The following is a 21815-nucleotide window of genomic DNA, read 5'->3' on the forward strand; positions in this document are numbered from 1 at the left end:
GTCACAGGAAATCGAGAAACCACACATGCTGAAGTGGCACCACTTTCGGCTTTATCTTTTTCTGAAATTCACTGTGTGTCCAGGACATCACCCAGGCTGATATTCTTGGAACTGGTCATATCTGTGGGCCATCTTATTGCCATGACAACAGCGGTGAAATGTTGCGGCATTGTTTACATAGCCAGTTAGGACAGGTGTGTGAGATGTGACCCTATCCTTCAGGCCTCTAAATGGCTTCCTCCTGGCTCCCAGGCTCTTCTGCAGCAGCAGTCTGAGGAAACTGCTGGCCGGACACAACGTTCTGTGCCGCCTCCCAGAGCGACTGGAATGTACCCCGGTGGAGGTGCTGGACGTCCAACACAACCAGCTGACTGAGCTCCCATCCAACCTCTTCCTGAAGGCTGACAGGTAAGACTCCCACCCATGCCTTCCTTGAGTTAGTTGATTGATGAAACATCATTGCGACTCATCTCATTTTGTCCTATCAGCTTACGGTGCCTGAATGCCTCAGCCAATCAGCTGGAGAGCCTGCCTCCTGCCTGCCTTTCGGAGGAGAATCGCAGTGCCCTACAAGAGCTCTATCTGACCAATAACCGGCTGACAGAAAAGTGCGTTCCCCTGCTGACGGGACACTGCCACCTGCGCGTGCTACACCTGGCCTACAACCAGCTGAACAGCTTCGCCGCCAGGTATACCTACACCAGACAATGTTTCTCAGCACAGTCCCAGGGGACCCTCAGATCGTCCATATTTTTGCTCCCTCCCAGCTTCCAGACAGTCAGGAACATTGAAGACCTGGTGTGGGCTTGTTGGCTGGGGGTTCTCGTGGACTGGGTGGAGAATCGCTAATCTAGGGACATAATGGATTTATGGTTACTACCACATACCTAGAAGTTTATGAGAAGTTTAAGGAAGTCTTTACCTCACTCTCTCTTGCTCAGTAAAATGGCCAAGCTGGAAGAGCTGGAAGAGGTGGACCTTAGTGGGAACAGACTGAAGGCCCTGCCCACCACCATTCTGAACTGCCGGCGGATGCACACCGTCCTGGCTCACTCCAACTGCATCGAGGTTTTCCCCGAAGTCATGCAGCTCATGGAGGTGAAGGTGAGTTCAGCCCATCCTCCAGGGGTCCACAGCAGGTGAGAGGGTGTCCGAGGCATGCCCGTGTTAGCGAGAGAAAAGCTCCACAATGCCGTCCTGATTTGACCGGTGTTCAGCTCAGTTAGCGTTAAGCTCGTAAAACCCTCCCTGTAATCTGCGGCACTGCATGAACTTGGATGACCCTTAACAGACGCACCTACACTTCTGACCTGGTCTCTAGCCAATGGAAGCACTCCATTTGAGTCACATGGTAGCAGACTTCTGAGAAATCCACTGGTAACTGCAGCCTGAAAATTCTGTAGCAGTGAAGCGTTTCTCTTTATCCCTGTTTTGAGTTTAATACCACTCACCACCGTTGTCCTCTGGCTTTAATTTAAGGTTAATTAAATAACTTTAACTGGCTCTAATTAACTGTTTTTGATGTCTGTCTGTGAAGATGTTATTGTTTGAAGTTCCTTTTCATACAGGGCCAGCCATACTGGGCAAGGCGCTATATGGGTAAATAGCAAAATGAGAATAGGACTGACCAGAGGGGGTCATGACTCACTCTGCTGTTCAGCAGATGATGAAAACATTTAGTCATCAAGGCAGGAGGTCCCTGAGGTGGTGTGGGTGTATGTGTGCGTCTGAGAGGGAGAGAGAGGGAGAGAGAGAGGTTTGTACTCGGGGGTGTGTGTTAACCTCCATCCACCGTCACCTCCCCCCCGGCAGTGTGTGGACCTGGCCTGCAATGAGCTGAGTGAGGTCACCCTCCCAGAGAACCTGCCCCCCAAGCTGCAGGAACTGGACCTGACTGGGAATCCCCGTCTCTCCTTGGACCACAAGACCCTGGAACTTCTCAAGTAAGAGAGACTGCTGGAGGAGGGGGTCCTCTGAGGGGGGTCTGTATCAGACCCATGTAAGGAGGCAGGGCTTTGTTGGTCAGTAGAGAGGAGATCCACTGAGGGGGAATTTTCTCTATCAGCCACTTGTAAGGGGGTAGACCGTTGTTAGCCCATGGAAAGGTGTCCTGTCGGGGGGGGGGGGGGGGGGGGCTTTGCCGGCTCTGTCATTCCAGCCTTAGCCCACGTTTGTCCAAAAGTACCTCATGACAACAGGCTCTCTGCGTCCACAAACCTGGAGGCCAATGCCTGTATGCTGAGGAGATCAGCTCAAAATGACTCCAAGCGCAGGCGAATATTATTCTGTTAATATGGACCATTGGATATTTGGAAAATAAGTTCTCATGGCACTCATCTCATCAGGCAGAGCTGTAAGAGTGCAGTTTTAAGGCTTTTACACTGTGTCTGATTTAGCGTGATCTGGGGCATTTCCTTCCATCCCCTCTTACAGCAACATCCGTTGTTTCCGGATCGACCCGTCTGCCGCCAGCCACTCGCCAAATGAGGGTCCCAGGGCCCCCGCAGTGTGGAGCCACGGCTATGCAGAGGCATCGGGTGTGAAGAACAGGTGAGTCCAGCTTTCGGCCGTACCAGCGGCAAGCCCCGCCCACACGTGACCCATATGTGCTCAGTCTTGTGCTGTGGTTCTCAACTGATTTAGCCTCTGGACCAGAGGCATCACTAAGCTCGGGCATGAATCCAGACGACCTCTGAATAATTTGTTTAGCTCAGATTTTTTAATAACCATGCCCTCAGTCTGAGAATCGGGGCTATGGTGTGTATTAATATCCTAGTAACAATCCTGCTCTGCTTCCTTGCTCATCAATTCTTAATTTTTTATTCATTTATGTATTTATTTCTTACATCTGAGTTATGGGGCTTTCCATGTGTGTGGCGTTAGCATGTTCTCCCCGTGTCATTGTGGGGTTTCCTCCCACAGTCCAAAAGTTACCAAATTGCCTGTAGGTGTTCATGGGTGAGTCAGTAGTGTGTTACTGTGCCCTGTGATGGGTTGGCGCCATATCCTGGGTTGTTCCCTGCCTTGTGCCCGTAGCCTCTGGGATAGGCTCCAAACCTCCTGCTACACTGAATAGGACAAGAAAATGACAAATGGATGGAGGGATGGAGTTATTGGGGGTGACAATAATAGAAGAGGGCGATGGCTTCGCCCCCTTGGAGGTGCTGTAGGGGACGGAGCGATCGCCTCCTTAGAGGTGCTGTAGGGGATTGGAGGTGCTGTAGGGGATTGGAGGTGCTGTAGGGGATTGGAGGTGCTGTAGGGGACGAAGCCATCGAGCTCCCAGGAGTTGCTGGTGTGGGGCTCTGTGCAGAAGAACGCCATTAGAGTGTGAAATGAGAGTCTCATTAGTGCGTTGAGACTTTTGATGCAATGTATTTGTCATAGAAATGATGAATTCTATAAAGTGGCATTTGTTTTATTGTACATAACTTTTCTTTATTTCATGTTCCTGGTTGTAAAATTTTATATCCACGAATAATCTTAGCCTCATCATTCAGTTAAATCTAATCAAATTGAAACTAAGGGTAATAGTGTAAAACCCAGTTCTCTGGACCATCCAGACAGGTAACATTTTTGCTCCCTCCCAGCTCCCAGCATACCAGATATTCACTGTTCTTAATTGACTGGGGGCTTTGTAGGGAGCAAAAATGCAGATTGTCTGCGGATTGTAGTTGAGAAACTACATGGGTTAAAATTCCGAGGTTACCGGCCATCCGTGCCCTCTCCCTGCAGGCCATGTGTGGCGGCGCTGTCCGTGAGTCACTTCCGGGAAAGCCGCGAGGCACTATTTGGTGTCTTCGATGGCGACCGCAACGTGGAGGTGCCATACCTGCTGCAGTGCACCATGAGTGACGTTCTGGCGGAGGAGCTGCACCGGGGCAAGAGCCAGGAGGACTACATGGGGAGCACCTTCCTGGTCATGCAGAGGTACGGCCTGGATGTATGCGCATGCACACACAGACACACATTACAGACACACACACACATGGACGCACATTACAGAGACACACACACACATACTCGGACGCACATTACAGAGACACACACACACATACTCGGACGCACATTACAGAGACACGGACGCACATTACAGAGACACACACACGGACGCACATTAGAGACACGGACGCACATTACAGAGACACACACACACGGACGCACATTACAGAGACACACGGACGCACATTACAGAGACACGGACGCACATTAGAGAGACACACGGACGCACATTAGAGAGACGCACACGGACGCACATTGGAGAGAGACGCACACGGACGCACATTGGGGAGAGACGCACACGGACGCACATTGGGGAGAGACGCACACGGACGCACATTGCGGAGAGACGCACACGGACGCACACGGACGCACATTGCGGAGAGACGCACATTGCGGAGAGACGCACATTGCGGAGAGACGCACATTGCGGAGAGACGCACATTGCGGAGAGACGCACACGGACGCACATTGCAGAGACACACACACACACGGACGCACATTAGAGACACACACACACACACGGACGCACATTACAGAGACACACACACACGGACGCACATTACAGAGACACACGGACGCACATTACAGAGACACACGGACGCACATTGGAGAGACGCACACGGACGCACATTGCGGAGAGACGCACACGGACGCACATTGCGGAGAGACGCACACTGCGGAGAGACGCACACGGACGCACATTGCGGAGAGACGCACACTGCGGAGAGACGCACACGGACGCACACTGCGGAGAGACGCACACGGACGCACACTGCGGAGAGACGCACACGGACGCACACTGCGGAGAGACGCACACGGACGCACATTGGAGACACGCACACGGACGCACATTGCAGAGACACGCACACGAACGCACATTGCAGAGACACGCACACGGACGCACATTGCAGAGACACGCACAGGGACGCACACACACGCACATTACAGAGACATGGACGCACATTACAGAGACACACACACACGCACATTACAGAGACGCACACACACACGGACGCACATTACAGAGACGCACACGGACGCACATTACAGAGACGCACACGGACGCACATTACAGAGACGCACACGGACGCACATTACAGAGACGCACACGGACGCACATTACAGAGACGCACACGGACGCACATTACAGAGACGCACACGGACGCACACACACACGGACGCACATTATAGAGACACGGACGCACATTATAGAGACACGGACGCACATTATAGAGACACGGACGCACATTACAGAGACAGACACACACACGGACGCACATTACAGACACACACACACACGGACGCACATTATAGAGACACGGACGCACATTACAGAGACAGACACACACACGGACGCACATTACAGACACACACACACGGACGCACATTACAGACACACACACACACGGACGCACATTATAGAGACACGGACGCACACACACACGGACGCACATTATAGAGACACGGACGCACACACACACGGACGCACATTATAGAGACACGGACGCACACACACGGACGCACATTACAGAGACAGACACACACACGGACGCACATTACAGAGACAGACACACACACGGACGCACATTATAGAGACACGGACGCACATTATAGAGACACGGACGCACATTATAGAGACACGGACGCACATTATAGAGACACGGACGCACACACACGCGGACGCACATTATAGAGACACGGACGCACATTACAGAGACAGACACACACACGGACGCACATTACAGACACACACACACATACACAGACGCACATTACAGAGACACACCACAGATGCGTGCACACATTCACACACACACTTTATGGCGACATGATGTTCAGTTCCGTTTATGCTTATATAGCGCCATTCACAACACAGCTGCCCCATGGCACTTGGCAAGAGTGTGAGTCAGTCAAGGGCATCAGAGGAACACAGGTTACCCTGGACGATCCAGGGGCCCCAGCAGTTCATAGGGGACCCATCTTGGCAAAATGTACCAATCTGGTAAAATGTGGCGGAATGTGACATTTTGTCAGTGAATCCAGAATTACTAGCCAATACATTGCTTACAGAAAATGGAACAGGAAACAGCAAATACGGAAACAAAGTGAGAAGACAAGTTCCTCTTAGGGTTTACCCGGGTGTGTGTGTGTGTGTGTGTGCAGGAAACTTGGTACGGCGGGCCAGAAGCTGGGAGGCTCGGCCGCACTCTGCCACATCCGTCATGACCCTGCGGAGCCAGGGGGCTGCTTCACGCTGACCGCTGCCAATGTGGGCAAATGCCAGGCCGTGCTGTGCCGCGACGGCAAGCCCCTCCCCCTGTCGGAGGTGCACAACGTGGGGGTGGCCGAGGAGTATCACAGAGTGCGGCTGAACAAGGCAATCATCACGGAGGTATGGCTGTGTGGTGTTTGGCCCAGCAGGTTACGACGCCATGTCTGTGATCAGCAGGTTGCTGGTTTAAATTCCAGACGCGACAGAGTAATGTCACAGTTGGGCTCTGGAACAAGGCCCTTAAATGTTATGGGTTGTGGGATCCGTCAGCAATATAAGGGAAATCACCCAGAGTATTCTGGAAGGCAGGAATAACTGACCAGGTCGCTAGTCCATCTGGGCAGATGGTCTCCTTTTGTTTATTTCCTGACCTGGATAATCCCCTGGTACCGAAATCCTGCAGCTCAGGATTGGGGTAGCAAGTTGGACCATTAAACCTGAGGGTGATATGGTTAAGTTTGGTGGGGGGGGGGGGTGTTTACCAGTAACTTCACATCCCCTTTTTATTTTAATCCTCCAGGACAACAAAGTGAATGGGGTGACGGACTCCACAAGGATCATGGGATACTCCTTCCTGTATCCGTCAGTGATCCCGCGTCCCCACGTGCAGACGGTGACACTGACAGCACGGGACGAGTTCTTCGTGCTGGGCAGCCGGGGCCTTTGGGAGAGCGTGTCGCTGGCGGAGGCGGTGGAGGCCGTCCGCAGTGTCCCCGACGCGCTCGCTGCCGCCAAGAAGCTCTGCACGCTGGCGCAGGCATATGGCTGCAGCGACAGCCTGAGTGCCGTAGTGGTGCAGCTCAGCGTGGCTGAGGACTGCTGCTGCTGTTGCTGCCGTGAGCTGCCCGCGCCCCCCAGCCCCAGCCTCTTCCCGGCGCCGGCCGGCGACTCCCTGCCTGCCCCCCCGACGCCGTCACCCTGCAGCGAGGTTAGCAGCGAGGTGTCCGCGTCCGAGATGAGCAGCGAGGTGGGATCCACCGCTTCGGACGAACTGCCACAGGGCGCGCTGTTGCATGACGGCCACACGGGGGCGCCATTCATACAAGAGCTGCGCGGCGGCGGCGGTTGCACCCTACACCCTGTCTGCCCAACCAGCTCCTTCCAGCGGCAGCTCTCTAGCGCCACCTTCTCCAGCGCCCTCTCAGACAACGGGCTAGACAGTGAGGACGAGGAGCCAATCGCCGGCGTCTTCTCCAACGGCAGCCGCGTGGAGGTGGAGGCCGACGTCCACTGCTTGCGTGGCCGGGCACGTTCCCTCGTCTCCAGGGCTTCTGGCGATGGAACGGAGTCTCCTAGTGGTGGTGGTGGTGAACTGGATTCAGTTGCTGAGGCAACGGCCCCAGCTGGATGTGGGGATCATTCCACGCAAACCATGGGCAGGAGGCGGGCTAACGGCTCAGTGGCACCGCAGGAGCAAAGCCACAACCTGATCGAGGTGGCGGCCGACGCCCCTGCCAAGAAATCGGGGGGGTACTTTGCTGCCCCAGCGCAGCTGGACCCCGACGATCAGTTCATCATCCCCCCAGAGTTGGAGGAGGAGGTGAAGGAGATCATGAAGCAGCAGCAGCAACAACGCGCCCAGCCAGTCGAAGTCCCTCCTGACTACTACAACACGCCACTATGAGCCAGACGAACTGCCAGAGGACTGCCATGCCAGCCAGACCACTTGCTTTCTTATTTTAACCTTTTATACAGCTAACCCACCAAACATGCTGTTTATTTTCCCCCAACACTATTTTCAAAGCGTTAAAAAGTTAATATAATTTTTACCATATCGTATTACATTGAGAAATTATGCCGAAGAGCACTTTTTTGTTTTTTAAATTTCAATCGCTGTCTTTGATTTGTGATAAAGTATCTGTGCGACAGTACCACACTGAATTATTGTAGGTGGTGAGTTCATTTCTTCAGTGAATCATGGCTTTTTGGCCGCTTAAAAAAGTCATAGAAATGTGTAGAAATTGTCGAAGACTAACTCCTAGGAGTTGCCTACTGATAAATGTGACTTAGTCACTGTACTAATCTTCTCTGAGAGAAAACGTTGATTTTTCTGCCCTTTTTTCCCCAATGATTGTATATAGTATGAATGTTGTGTAGTGATGATTGATGCCAGTGGCCATAGAGGAGGAAGCAGGGGGGGGGACTTGGATCAGTGCTGAACCACCACCACTCACCCCCCCCCATTCCACTCTGACCAACATGACACTCTCTGTATGAGATTTATCTACTAGCAATTGTATCCAAGTGCGACACACAGAAAATTTACTTTTTTGCTATAATAAATCTAAGATTTACGAAATAAAATTTGGTTTCAGTGCCATTCGTTGGGGGCCACCCCCTGGGGCCTGGGAGGGATTGTTCTGTTGAGGTTTCGCACCCTGCACCATGAACAGGCCCCCAGCGTTGAAGACCGAGGTCCTGAGCCAGACACATCCTTGGCCCTAAAACTGCTCTGGGCTCAGGTGACCTCAAGTGACTGAAGACGTGCAGCTCAGTGGCCTGTGCTCTGCTGCCCCCTGCAGGAGATGTACTGCATTACATGGCACAGGCAATTCCCAGTAACTATTCAGAGCACACAAGTGACACCCTACCCCAATACCAAAGTTCCCAGCATTTGCCAAGACACTGTAACTGAGATCAGTGGGTGTGTTTACACAGGAGACGAGGTTAAAGGCAGGTAGTGTTAAAAGGACCTTATGTAGCTGTCTGTGGTGTTTTGATCACCTGCATGGTTTAATTGGTCACTTTAAAGGGATCGTGCATGCATTGTAATGCAAGTGTTGCACAGGAAGTGGGTGGACATTACCAGAGAAACCTTCAAATGACCTCTTTAAATCTAGCTAAGGGACGGCCATACTATTTAAGCGGAAAGTTCTGGAAAGGCCCTTTCCCTGAACCTGGGGGGGGGGGGAGGTGTCATTTATTAGTATATATGTGGGGTGGGGTGGAAGGCATACTGACATTTCAGAATCTTGGAGAGTCCATCATTTTGCCGTCTTAACACGATGCAGCAGCGGGGAAAATTCAAGTCAAAGATTCACAAAAGACCGGAACGACCAGGCATTTGTTTCCAGATCAGTGACTTCTTTGAACTGCGCTTTTCTTAGAACTGCCTTGTTCTCCTGGAAGAGAGCCAGTTTGGGCTCCCAGAAAACCTTCTTTTCCCAGGATGCCTTTTAATACGAATCTGTGTTTCCCATGTAGCTGAATGTCACATACTATAATGTCAATAGGAGCTCTTAGGCGACCCGTTCCGCGAGTTAATTCTTAAGTCCTCTGCGGCAGACCGCTCTGAAAGAGTGATGTTACTTTTTTTTTTTTTTTTTACAAATATTCTCTGAAGGTGGCACACCATTTAAACATGAAGGATCCAGTTCAACATAGACCAGTCAGTTGCACTGTGTTTTAGTAAAAAGCCTCTTTAATAAATCGTTATACAAATGTTCAGATAACTATTAAGATGTAATGGGAGGAAAAGCTCAAGGTTCACAGTATAATAGAATAGCGATAAAATGGTGACATGAGCCTCTGCAGTGCGGGTCTCCCTGACCCCCAGCCACTCTGGAAACCCCTTCAGTCAGGACTCCCTCAGTCCCTCTGAAGGAACTTTTACTACAGGTCATAACCATTACAGTTATGCTCAGTTGAGTTGGTGTGAACCAGAAACACCAGTCTTGTTGAGTCACTGTTAAGTCGAGGAAGAGCTAGAATAATCTCAGTTCGTTCAGGTGAACTTTACTGATACCAAGGGAAGTTCTTTTCTTATTAAATCTAAAAACAAAAAAAATATCAAGTTTCGTTAATTTGAGGTAATTCCATAACGTCATATCAAATCAAGGTATATCTCATTTTTAGTCACATATCATCCACATACATTTGTAAAACGGGTGCTTCAAAATATTTTTGCTCCTTGAAATAATAGAGATAAAAGTTTCCCTATTTTGGTTTATCAGTAATTATGCTGTTTAGCCCTTGTTAAGCCCTTGGACAATTAAGCAAATATTGCCTCATTCTGTAAAAATAACATTAAATTCCAAGTAACTCTGATAAATTCTACAAATAGAGTGAACTGTAAAAAGAACTGGCACGTTTGCATTTAGTTTAACCACGACAGAAACGTTTCAGGGAATCATGAATCAACCCAATCACATGATCTAAACTGTGAAATTAATTTAAATCAACAGTTCAACCAAATGAAGAAAGACATTAACTAGCATAAAGGCAAGGTTTTGCCATTCTTGTATGTACAAAGATATAAAAATAAAAATTAATTTCAGAAAGCAGCCTTCACAAAAATGTCGTGTCAGATCTCAACGGGGCCTCCTGCTGGTGGGAGGTCTCCTCGTGGCTGGACCTCCCGCGGTCATCCATATGTGAGAGGTAATTCCTTACGTGCCGGATGGTAATGCCGGTCAGGACGGCACCCGCGCCATATAGGCCAGCTGTGATGAGGCCAAACAGGGCCACAGCAGCGTCGGCGCCCCCTACATTGCAGTTCATCCAGGTGTAGCCCTGTCGGGCATACAGGCGCTCGCGCATCTTGCAGACGTCGGTGGCGTTGACCTGGATGACGAAGTGCAGGTACAGGCCCACCGCCACCACATAGGCGATGGCACCCACCACCTGGAAGACGAACTTCCCAAGAAGCAGCTTACGGGCCAGCAGGTGAGCCGGCCGGTTCCCAGACACCACGAAGAGCAGCGAGAGCACGCCGAGGGCCAGGCAGAAGGTCACGCCCCCGTAGACACCTGGCGATCGCATCTGGTTGTACTTCATGTCCAAGTCGCGCACCTGCTGCAGCTCGGTGCCCTCGAAGGGGGTGTACATGGTGTTGATGCTGAAGCTCCCGGTGGCCAGACCCCCCATAGCCGACATTCCCGACATCACCATCATCGCCGCAACAACGCAGATCAACACCAGGATGTTGGTCAGCACCGTGCACATCAAAACGATACCTGCACAGGGAGGGGTGTGGGGTAAATACACACACATGCACCTCAATTCCTGCCCCAGTGGGGCCTCATATTAACAAGCAGGAAACATGACCGCTGTAAATACACATTATTTTCTTAATCATCGCTGTCCCGCTTATGTTGTGTAACGTGTCCATCGAATGCCAGCAGGCACTCTGGGCATTTCTCCAGGAAAGTTCCCTGTGGGGACCACTTCCTCAGCCCCCACCAATCAGATCACAGGAAGCCAGTGCATACAAGCAGCAGAAGCACTGAGTTTGTGCTCTTGCATTTGACCCAATAACATAAAAGCAACAAATCTGATATTGCCACATTACTATTGTACATTAAGCTGTATCTATTAGACTAGAAAACCGAGAATGTAACTGGATTCCATCATTTGATCTGTGTGTCTTTATTTATTGTTTTACACCCTACCAACCTGTGGACACACTTTCCACCAGCATAGACTGGTAATTTTCCAGTTCTCTCTACACCTTACACTAGTGGTGATTCCTAATACAGTAAAACCTTGGATTGTGAGTAACTTCATTTGCAAGTGTTTTGCAAGACAAAATTTATTTTAAAAAAATTTGCTTAACTTGATAAACGAGCGAGGTCTTGCAGTACGAATTACGTATATGCTTTGTAGGCCGAGCATCAAGTGATTGCAACTGAGCTGATGGTTCTTCTCTCTCTCACGCTGCAGGATTATGGGTAATTGTTTCCAATGCTTAGTCTCAGTCAGCGTGCCTCACTCGTATAGTCAAAATTTAGTAGAAAAGCACCACCCAAATAAGGCCGTAGCAGTGCAAGTGATGAATCTGTTTAACATTTCTGTGAAATCGAAAAGGAGGCAAAAGCGGCTGTCATTGGATAGGTTCCTTGTTAAAGTCACATGAAAAGAAAAAGATTCCAGTGAGCCAAAAGATAGCAGTGATTCAGTTAGTTATAGTGAAAGTCGTCCTACAAAATAACCCTCCTTCTCTCCTCTCTCTCGTCTCCCTCACACCATCCACAATTCTTTTCAAAGGTAAAGTGCAGATTAACTTGTTTTATGTATTTTTACTTTATATTCTGTATTAATCATTTATTTCTAATGGGAAAATTCACTTTGATATACGAGTGCTTTGGATTACAAGCACGTTTCCGGAACGAATTACGCTCGCAATCCGAGGTTTTACTGTATTTCTGAATAATTAACTGTCAGCTTAGAGGTGATTGGGTAAAGTCCATTTAAGCCATAACAATAGACCAATCAGAAGTCCCCCTGTCTCATAGCCAAGACGTAGCTGAGTACATAACTATATTTGTACAACCAATGAAAACAGATCATTTTCATTTTCATAAAGCTTGTGGTGTGAGTAAAATTCTCTATCACCATGAATTCTGTGAAATGCTTTAATGAATCTGTGTTTGGTTTTGAGTCCTTCCCTGTCATCATTGGTTTCTAATAATGCAATTAATGACTTCTATCCTAACAAAATAGATACCATGTGTAACAAATAAAAAGGCTTTAATCTAGTGAAGGCACACACAGCAACATAAAGCCTCACAGAGACCACAGGTGGCATTCCAGTCTGTTGAGAAGAAAACATCTCAGCGAAATGAAGCACCTGCATGGCTGCGTCAGTGTGGGGTTAGTGGTCAATCATGTGACTGGCACCAAAGGGACTGCTGGACTTATTTTCAGTGACAAACTCAACTCTGTACAGCATGTACAGGCTTCTTGTCTGGTTGCTGCAAACTACAGCTGTGAGCTACTGTATTTGACCTGGCGGTTCCTGCGTTATACTGTGCGGTAATTAAAATGACATCACTGAGCCTGTGAGAACAGAGGCTAACCCTCCTACTACAGTTACACTGACAGTCCTTTGCTGTGTAGGATTAACAACCTGTCACAATCATGAGATTTCATTTTCGTTCCTGTCTAACCTTTAACCAGACTGGAACAATGAAAACTAAGAGTCAAACATTTTTAAAGACTTTGCATACTGTCAAATTGATATTTTTGATCTGGATTTTTTCAGCCCTAAAAATAAACCCGGGAATTTACTTAAAAAAAATTATTTATTTAAAAAAATACTGCTTTACAAGAAGAAAATCATAATCTGGTGCGAGGTTGATCACGGGATCAGGGACATTGCTGCCATTCAAGAGCTTTGGGAATGACACGCTGATTCAGCTCCTTGTTTATTGTTGAAGTGATGGTGATGTTGTGATGTCATAAACCAGGTTTCCCATTTCAGTTTCCTGTTGTACCCTTGAGGGATAAACAGAGTGTCCTTCTGCTGTACCGTGAACTGAATAGCTGCCTAAATCCTGGGAGCCACTTTCGAAACAAATGTCAATATGCTACCTAAACAAGCATGTTAATCACGTGGATCCACTACTGCCTCCGTGTTTACAAGTCATGTGGCACCCATCAAAGGTCCATTGAGCAGGTCACATGGTACAGGAGTGTCAAAAGGTCAAGGGAATGTGGTTTCAAAGCAGAAGTCCTATCCTCAGAGCCCAGGCCTCCCACAGAGATCATAGAAATAATCTGGCACCTTCAAAACCCTAATATTACTATTTATAATCCCATGAAATGGTCCCCCTGACACTGAAAAAAGCATCACTTTGGGATTATGGTTGTCTATACAGTATAAACTCATTTTCATTTTTTTATGTTTCACTCTTTTGAAATTTTGATTAATAAGAAGTGATGCGTTATATAAAATGATCTAAAAAATATATAGTTTTAAGTTTATCTAATGGTGCCAAAAAAATTTCATGGTCAGCTTTGTTAGATTAGGAATTGATAATTACAATAAATGGAGTCAATGAATCCCTACGAAAGAAAACAGTGTAACCCTGCAAGTGTCGACTTGATAGTGTGTGTATGTGTGTACATGTGAGAGAGAGAGAGAGAGAGAGAGAGAGAGAGAGAGAGAGAGAGAATGTTTACCCTGTTAAACCAGTAACCCACTGTGTCTCTGTTGAACCAGTCAAACCTGCCTGACCAGCAGCGGGAATGGTAATATCCTGGTAGTATCCGCAGGTGTGGCCATGAGAAGAAAAGAAAATCAACCCCAGTTCGAAGAAAATGCAGTTCGTGGAACAAGAGGGCTGTAATTCCAGTGCAATCCGTGCAATAATGTACCAGGTGCATTCCTGCTGTCAGTCACCAGAGGGTGCACAGTGCAAGTTTCGACGCTCACAAGTGACCAAGATTAACATTTCCTGTTTAGTAAAACAGAGCAGGGACTTATAGCACAAACTAAAATGCTTTAGAAACGCAATAGACTGAGGTAGTATTACTACTTTTTGTGATGGATCATATTACACAAACAGAATTATCTCACGAAATTAGAGGTGCAACAGTAGGGGAGCTGAGAACTACTTCACTCTGCTCCGCCCCAGCTGTCTCTCTGATCGTTTATCACATTCCTCCGCAGCCAACTACCTTGGTGTTGCCAGGCGATCTGAGGGGTGCACAAATGCCAGCTCAATTCTGCCAACTTGCCCTATGAAATCTGAACCAGATTCAAGATTATACCGGGTCTGTGTTTGTGTGTGTGTGTGTGTATGTGCACTCAAGAGTGCGTGTTACTGTGGATGCACGCCAAGCAGACAGAAGGGAACTGGCATGTATATGTGTGTACTAACCGAAAAGAGGAACATTTCCACCACTGCCTACTAACTGGGAACATCTTATACTCGAGTCGGACATCACCTTGGATACAGGTCCTCCGGTTACGTAATCCATTCTCACAAAGCTCTACTCCCCTGAAGTAGCCAACAATCTTGGTCTGTCCTAAGTGCCTCACCCCCTCCGATCCTAGTGTGTCCCAAGTGCCTCACCCCCAACGATCCTAGTCTGTCCCTAGTGCCTCACCCCCTCCGATCCTAGTCTGTCCCAAGTGCCTCACCCCCTCCGATCCTAGTGTGTCCCTAGTGCCTCACCCCCTCCGATCCTAGTCTGTCCCTAGTGCCTCACCCCCTCCGATCCTAGTGTGTCCCTAGTGCCTCACCCCCTCCGATCCTAGTGTGTCCCTAGTGCCTCACCCCCTCCGATCCTAGTGTGTCCCTAGTGCCTCACCCCCTCCGATCCTAGTGTGTCCCAAGTGCCTCACCCCCTCCGATCCTAGTCTGTCCCAAGTGCCTCACCCCCTCCGATCCTAGTGTCCCTTGTGCCTCACCCCCTCCGATCCTAGTGTCCCTAGTGCCTCACCCCCTCCGATCCTAGTGTGTCCCTAGTGCCTCACCCCCTCCGATCCTAGTGTGTCCCTAGTGCCTCACCCCCTCCGATCCTAGTGTGTCCCAAGTGCCTCACCCCCTCCGATCCTAGTCTGTCCCAAGTGCCTCACCCCCTCCGATCCTAGTGTGTCCCTAGTGCCTCACCCCCTCCGATCCTAGTGTGTCCCTAGTGCCTCACCCCCTCCGATCCTAGTGTGTCCCTAGTGCCTCACCCCCTCCGATCCTAGTGTGTCCCAAGTGCCTCACCCCCTCCGATCCTAGTGTGTCCCAAGTGCCTCACCCCCTCCGATCCTAGTCTGTCCCTAGTGCCTCACCCCCTCCGATCCTAGTGTGTCCCAAGTGCCTCACCCCCTCCGATCCTAGTCTGTCCCTAGTGCCTCACCCCCTCCGATCCTAGTGTGTCCCTAGTGCCTCACCCCCTCCGATCCTAGTGTGTCCGTAGTGCCTCACCCCCTCCGATCCTAGTGTGTCCCTAATGCCTCACCCCCTCCGATCCTAGTCTGTCCCAAGTGCTTCACCCCCAACGATCCTAGTCTGTCCCAAGTGCCTCACCCCCTCCGATCCTAGTGTGTCCCTAATGCCTCACCCCCAACGATCCTAGTCTGTCCCAAGTGCCTCACCCCCAACGATCCTAGTCTGTCCCAAGTGCCTCACCCCCTCCGATCCTAGTGTGTCCCTAGTGCCTCACCCCCTCCGATCCTAGTCTGTCCCTAGTGCCTCACCCCCTCCGATCCTAGTGTGTCCCTAGTGCCTCACCCCCTCCGATCCTAGTGTGTCCCTAGTGCCTCACCCCCTCCGATCCTAGTGTGTCCCTAGTGCCTCACCCCCTCCGATCCTAGTGTGTCCCAAGTGCCTCACCCCCTCCGATCCTAGTCTGTCCCTAGTGCCTCACCCCCTCCGATCCTAGTGTGTCCCTAGTGCCTCACCCCCTCCGATCCTAGTGTGTCCCTAGTGCCTCACCCCCTCCGATCCTAGTGTGTCCCTAGTGCCTCACCCCCTCCGATCCTAGTGTGTCCCAAGTGCCTCACCCCCTCCGATCCTAGTCTGTCCCAAGTGCCTCACCCCCTCCGATCCTAGTGTCCCTTGTGCCTCACCCCCTCCGATCCTAGTGTCCCTAGTGCCTCACCCCCTCCGATCCTAGTGTGTCCCTAGTGCCTCACCCCCTCCGATCCTAGTGTGTCCCTAGTGCCTCACCCCCTCCGATCCTAGTGTGTCCCAAGTGCCTCACCCCCTCCGATCCTAGTCTGTCCTAAGTGCCTCACCCCCTCCGATCCTAGTGTGTCCCTAGTGCCTCACCCCCTCCGATCCTAGTGTGTCCCTAGTGCCTCACCCCCTCCGATCCTAGTGTGTCCCTAGTGCCTCACCCCCTCCGATCCTAGTGTGTCCCAAGTGCCTCACCCCCTCCGATCCTAGTGTGTCCCTAGTGCCTCACCCCCTCCGATCCTAGTGTGTCCCTAATGCCTCACCCCCTCCGATCCTAGTGTGTCCCTAATGCCTCACCCCCTCCGATCCTAGTCTGTCCCAAGTGCTTCACCCCCAACGATCCTAGTCTGTCCCAAGTGCCTCACCCCCTCCGATCCTAGTGTGTCCCTAATGCCTCACCCCCTCCGATCCTAGTCTGTCCCAAGTGCTTCACCCCCAACGATCCTAGTCTGTCCCAAGTGCCTCACCCCCTCCGATCCTAGTGTGTCCCTAGTGCCTCACCCCCTCCGATCCTAGTCTGTCCCAAGTGCTTCACCCCCAACGATCCTAGTCTGTCCCAAGTGCCTCACCCCCTCCGATCCTAGTCTGTTCCAAGTGTCTCACCCCCTCCGATCCTAGTCTGTCCCTAGTGCCTCACCCCCTCCGATCCTAGTCTGTTCCAAGTGTCTCACCCCCTCCGATCCTAGTCTGTCCCAAGTGCCTCACCCCCTCCGATCCTAGTCTGTTCCAAGTGTCTCACCCCCTCCGATCCTAGTCTGTTCCAAGTGTCTCACCCCCTCCGATCCTAGTCTGTCCCAAGTGCCTCACCCCCTCCGATCCTAGTCTGTCCCTAGTGCCTCACCCCCTCCGATCCTAGTGTGTCCCAAGTGCTTCACCCCCAACAATCCTAGTGTGTCCCTAGTGCCTCACCCCCTCCGATCCTAGTCTGTCCCTAGTGCTTCACCCCCTCCGATCCTAGTCTGTCCCAAGTGCTTCACCCCCAACGATCCTAGTCTGTTCCAAGTGCCTCACCCCCAACGATCCTAGTCTGTCCCTAGTGACTCACCCCCAACGATCCTAGTATGTCCCTAGTGACTCACCTCCTCCGATCCTAGTCTGTCCCAAGTGCTTCACCCCCAACGATCCTAGTCTGTTCCAATCTGTTCATTTCATTTTCAACCTATTTAGCAACCCAAATCCTGTGAGAGATGGCCGAGGACATCGGACAGGATGTGTGTGTGCATTTGTGTGTGTAGCATAGAGACTTCTTAGGGGTTATTCCAAGCCACTGGTTTTGACAGCCTGCATGTTTTATGACCAGAGTACCTGGGGTAAACTCATGCAGCAGACACACAGCCATACAGTAAAATTAGCGGTTTGAACACCACCACCCCCCCACCCCAAAAAAAAAAAAAAAAAATTTCTGGTTTTGGGCCTGCCATGTAAACATTTGGGAGACACACAGGAGAAGTAACACACAGGAGAAGTGAGGTGAATTCGAACCTGGAGCCCTGGGGGTGGGACAGCGGGTTTTCGTAACAGCCCTACTTTTCATGGTTTATCATGACTTACTAATAACAGAGTCAGATTCGCATGAGAATCCAGTTAAGGTGCCCCACAGGCTGCCATGGTTTGGAGGGTCATGAGCACCCTACCTCTCCTGGAGCAGATATATGTCCACTTGGACCTCTGGGGCTGCTCCTGGTGACCGTGCCTCGTCTGCCTGTGAGAGCTCACAGAGCTCCTGGGGTAAGATGGCTGTGAGGATGACCTGGTGAAAAGGACAAGGGAGAGAAGCTGCCTTAGCTTCCAAACATGTTTCATTATAGTTTTCCTTCACATTGGCTCATCCACACACTACACTGTGTGTCAAGGGGTTTCAAAGCCTCGGAGCACAAAAAGGTAGCATGGGTGTAACTCCAGGGAACAGTACAGTCTGTTGCTGGGTTTTTTTCTCTCTGACTGCCAGGGAACAGGTCTGACATGGTAGGGCTGCCACCCGTATTTTATGGGTTTGTCCTGTATTGAAAATGCCTTCTTGCATTTCTTCAGCTTGGACCTGGAAACCCTCACTGCTGGTGTCTGTGACTGTTAGCACTCAGGCCTGCATTCTGTATGTTTTGCTGGATGGCAGTGCTTCAAGCGTTGAAAGAAGCTCATAGGATTTCCTGTTTTATCTGGCACATTGTAAATGGAGTTTACAGTACACAATAAATTGCCAAAGTACCACCACACCACCAACGTTTTTTTTTTTTTTTTTACCTTGCTTATCCACAATATCACCTTTTTAAAAACGTGTTGTAGCCGCTGAGCTGCCGCATTCCTCTGTGCCAGTGCTCATCTTTCCTATGACTCACATATATTAGTGAAACAGTAGCATGCGGCGTGCTCCGCTAACTCGAACTCGCCGTGTGTTTCTTGGCATAGGGTGACTGTTCTTAAAAGATTATTATATGACTGATTGCAGAGCTATCATTGAGTAAACCTAAAGCGAATTAAAATAAGATACGAATATAAAATCCGATCCATAAAATAACTCTACAACTTTTACTCTTAGAAATCCATCCATTTTCCAAACCGCTTATCCTACTGGGTCGCGGGGGGTCCGGAGCCTATCCCGGAAGCAATGGGCACGAGGCAGGGAACAACCCAGGATGGGGGTCCAGCCCATCGCAGGGCACACTCACACAACTAGTCTTAGAAATATTTACTAAATTATAAACTGAAATATAGGGCTATGAAAACATACACAAAAATACCTTAAAAATAACAACTGATATAACCACAATGAAAACTAAAACTAAACTGGATTACAAATGAAAACTGATACAGGCAAACACCAATGGCTCCTTTCTGTTATGACTCACATTGGGGATGGTGTTTGACTCAACTAGTTAGAAATCTGTGCTCGTATTCAGAAGGTTGTTGGTTCAAATCTCAGGGCTGACAGAATGATGCGGCCATTGGGTCCTTGTGCAAGGCCCTTAACTCCCAACTGCTGTGACCTCCGGGCTTGAAAAAACAATTTCCCTATGGGGACGGATGTAATATCATGATTCTATTCTATTTGTGGGGGGGGTCACAAATGTTTCTGAAATGTCTGTGGAAAATAACCTGCCACACACTCATGAAGCAGATGGGGACACTGGACACTGACCTGTTACCTGATGAAGACATTCCGTTTCTCTGGTCCCTCCGCGTTCTCTCCGCCCTGAGCTCGTTATTCCCATCCCTGTGTCCCCGCTGAGATCTTGTCTGGCTCATATCTGCCAATTACAAAAAAAGCATGCAACTTATTTTGTCCCTTGAAATGGAACAAGCCATCCAAACCACCACGATTATCCATCTTTCATTTCCGCTCATCTTATCTGGGAGCCCTGGGTTGACATCAGTATGGACCCCGAGCTGCCAATAGGCGTTCCATTTTCCCAGAGAAGGGGTGGGGCCCCGGTGTTCGCTGGAGCTACAGGCTATAGTATATCAGGGGTAGGCAACTGTATCCACAAAGGGCCAGTGTGTAGGCAGGCCTTCGCTGCAACTCCCTAATTAGGTCACTAATTAGATGACTGATTGGCTGAAGAGTCCTCACACCTGAGTTTGAACAGCTGACCTAAAGGTTACCCGAAAACCTGCATACACACCGGCCCTTTGCAGATAAGATTGCCCATCTCTGGGCTATAGTCTACGATACCCTATGCGTTATAGGATACCTAACACGTTATCCAGCCCCTCCATCCACTCATTCAATAAAAATCAGAGCAAAACAGAAAACCTTTACTGACACAGGTACACATTAAGTGACCAGTTTCCCCCGAATAGCGTGTCTTTCAGTTTGTGGGAACAATCAGGATTACCAGGGCGAAACTCATCCAAAACGCGAGTACGTCACGCAACAGTGGGGCCGCCTCCTAATCACAAACGTCATATGATATCCACGAAACTCTCAAAAATTCAGCGTAACATTAAAACAAACGGACAATCATTTCCGGGGAAGATTGTTCATTTTTGCGCAGTTCCTTTGAATGGTTCTGAAACCAAGAAACAAGACATCAATATAACAATGTTTGCTCCGCAATCACCGCGTTGTCAACAATGGTCTGGCAAACCAAAAACGAAATTGAAAAAAGTAAACATAAAAAAGAAGCAACTGGATTCCACAATTCACAATAATCAACTACAGACATAGGTGAAATCACTGATAGATCACGGTTCACACATTCAACTGATGTTATAGGCGAGAATCACAGATCAGAAACAGACTAACCAAACACATTGTAATTCAAGCCAATTTTTAGAATGAAAAAATTACAAAAGCAACATACTTACTGAACTTGGAAAAGGCAGGCAGTATTTACCGTGAGAACCCTTGTGCGGATCATAGTGCGCTGGCGAAGCTCTCGCGATTACCTGCTGCCCGCGGTCACCCCACCCAGGGAGGAGGCGGGGCACGACGCAGGTAGTCTACTCCGGAGCCGGGGGAACCGTCCTAGGATCGGCCGCATGCGGAAACACTGGTCCTTTGTCACCAGTCTTAAGAAACGGCCGCTTTGTTCAGCATCGGTTCAATCAACAAGCATGACGAAACTTTTGGGACGAACTCGGTGCCGATCTGTTACAACCTTCACTAATCTATGTCCAAAAGGAGATAAACAATCAGGAACGTCTCATTTCCTAATTTTTACGGTCATTGTCATTAAAATGAAACTGAAAACGAATCACTGAAAATTGGTTGCTTGAGGGAAATTCCTTCAATGGTAGTTTTCTAAATATAGCAATATGACAAAAGTTGTGCAGAAACTTAAAGAACAGGGTTTCCGTGAAATTATAAATTCAATTTTAACAATAAACGCCAGAAGTAATAAATCGTTATACACGCCTGACTTGAACACTTTTTTTCTCAATTTCACAACGTATTATCAAGCTTTGTATAAATATTTTTTTAATTATAAATTATATCATATTCACTCCCTGGCAGAGATACTGCATCATACGGACGTCAGTGCGCTAATGCATTGCAGTGAAAAAATGATCTTTTAAATTCCGACGCAACAGACGGATTTTTTGTCATATGATGTCCTCTAGTGGAGGCAACTTGTTACAACAACTCTTTTCATAATGCAATACGTATTTCAGGCAAATGCCCCCAATAGCTTTGGAATTAATTA

General features: G+C 49.3%; 2 protein-coding genes across 4 annotated transcripts in view; one reads left to right on the forward strand and one right to left on the reverse strand.

The window, feature by feature from the left end:
- The window catches only part of LOC125751143 (PH domain leucine-rich repeat-containing protein phosphatase 1-like), a 36908-nt gene extending 28330 nt beyond the window's left edge, over positions 1-8578 (forward strand). The window contains exons 10-17 of the mRNA XM_049029718.1: positions 253-408; positions 489-689; positions 942-1104; positions 1813-1943; positions 2434-2550; positions 3736-3930; positions 6166-6394; positions 6795-8578. Of these exons, the coding sequence (XP_048885675.1) occupies positions 253-408; positions 489-689; positions 942-1104; positions 1813-1943; positions 2434-2550; positions 3736-3930; positions 6166-6394; positions 6795-7898 (2296 nt within the window). The 3' untranslated portion in view covers positions 7899-8578. The remainder of the gene's footprint in view (positions 1-252; positions 409-488; positions 690-941; positions 1105-1812; positions 1944-2433; positions 2551-3735; positions 3931-6165; positions 6395-6794) is intronic.
- A 1099-nt stretch (positions 8579-9677) lies between these two features.
- On the reverse strand, positions 9678-21314 carry si:ch211-191a24.4 (uncharacterized protein LOC100150331 homolog). 3 transcript variants are annotated; one of them, XM_049029864.1, is made up of 4 exons: positions 21006-21314; positions 19808-19916; positions 18306-18421; positions 9678-11229 (listed from the first exon to the last, which is right to left on the reverse strand). In XM_049029864.1, exons 2-4 carry the CDS (start codon positions 19912-19914, stop codon positions 10562-10564), a joined length of 891 nt encoding a protein of 296 aa, XP_048885821.1. In that variant the 5' UTR covers positions 19915-19916; positions 21006-21314; the 3' UTR covers positions 9678-10561. The 3 variants fall into 3 exon arrangements, with proteins under 3 accessions (XP_048885821.1, XP_048885811.1, XP_048885803.1); XM_049029854.1 differs by having other exon boundaries at positions 20973-21314; XM_049029846.1 differs by having other exon boundaries at positions 20977-21309.
- Between the last annotated feature and the right edge of the window lie 501 nt (positions 21315-21815).

The sequence above is a fragment of the Brienomyrus brachyistius genome, chromosome 1 (genome assembly GCF_023856365.1).
Source record: "Brienomyrus brachyistius isolate T26 chromosome 1, BBRACH_0.4, whole genome shotgun sequence".
Lineage (NCBI taxonomy): Eukaryota > Metazoa > Chordata > Actinopteri > Osteoglossiformes > Mormyridae > Brienomyrus > Brienomyrus brachyistius.

Coding starts and splice junctions, on each gene's coding strand:
- si:ch211-191a24.4 (XM_049029864.1), bottom strand. CDS start 19,914: ATGAGCCAGACAAGATCTCAGCGGGGACACAGGGATGGGAATAACGAG. Junction 18,422..19,807: donor ATGTCTTCATCAGGTAACAG/GTCAGTGTCCAG, acceptor CCTTTTCACCAG/GTCATCCTCACAGCCATCTT. Junction 11,230..18,305: donor ATATATCTGCTCCAGGAGAG/GTAGGGTGCTCA, acceptor CTCCCTGTGCAG/GTATCGTTTTGATGTGCACG.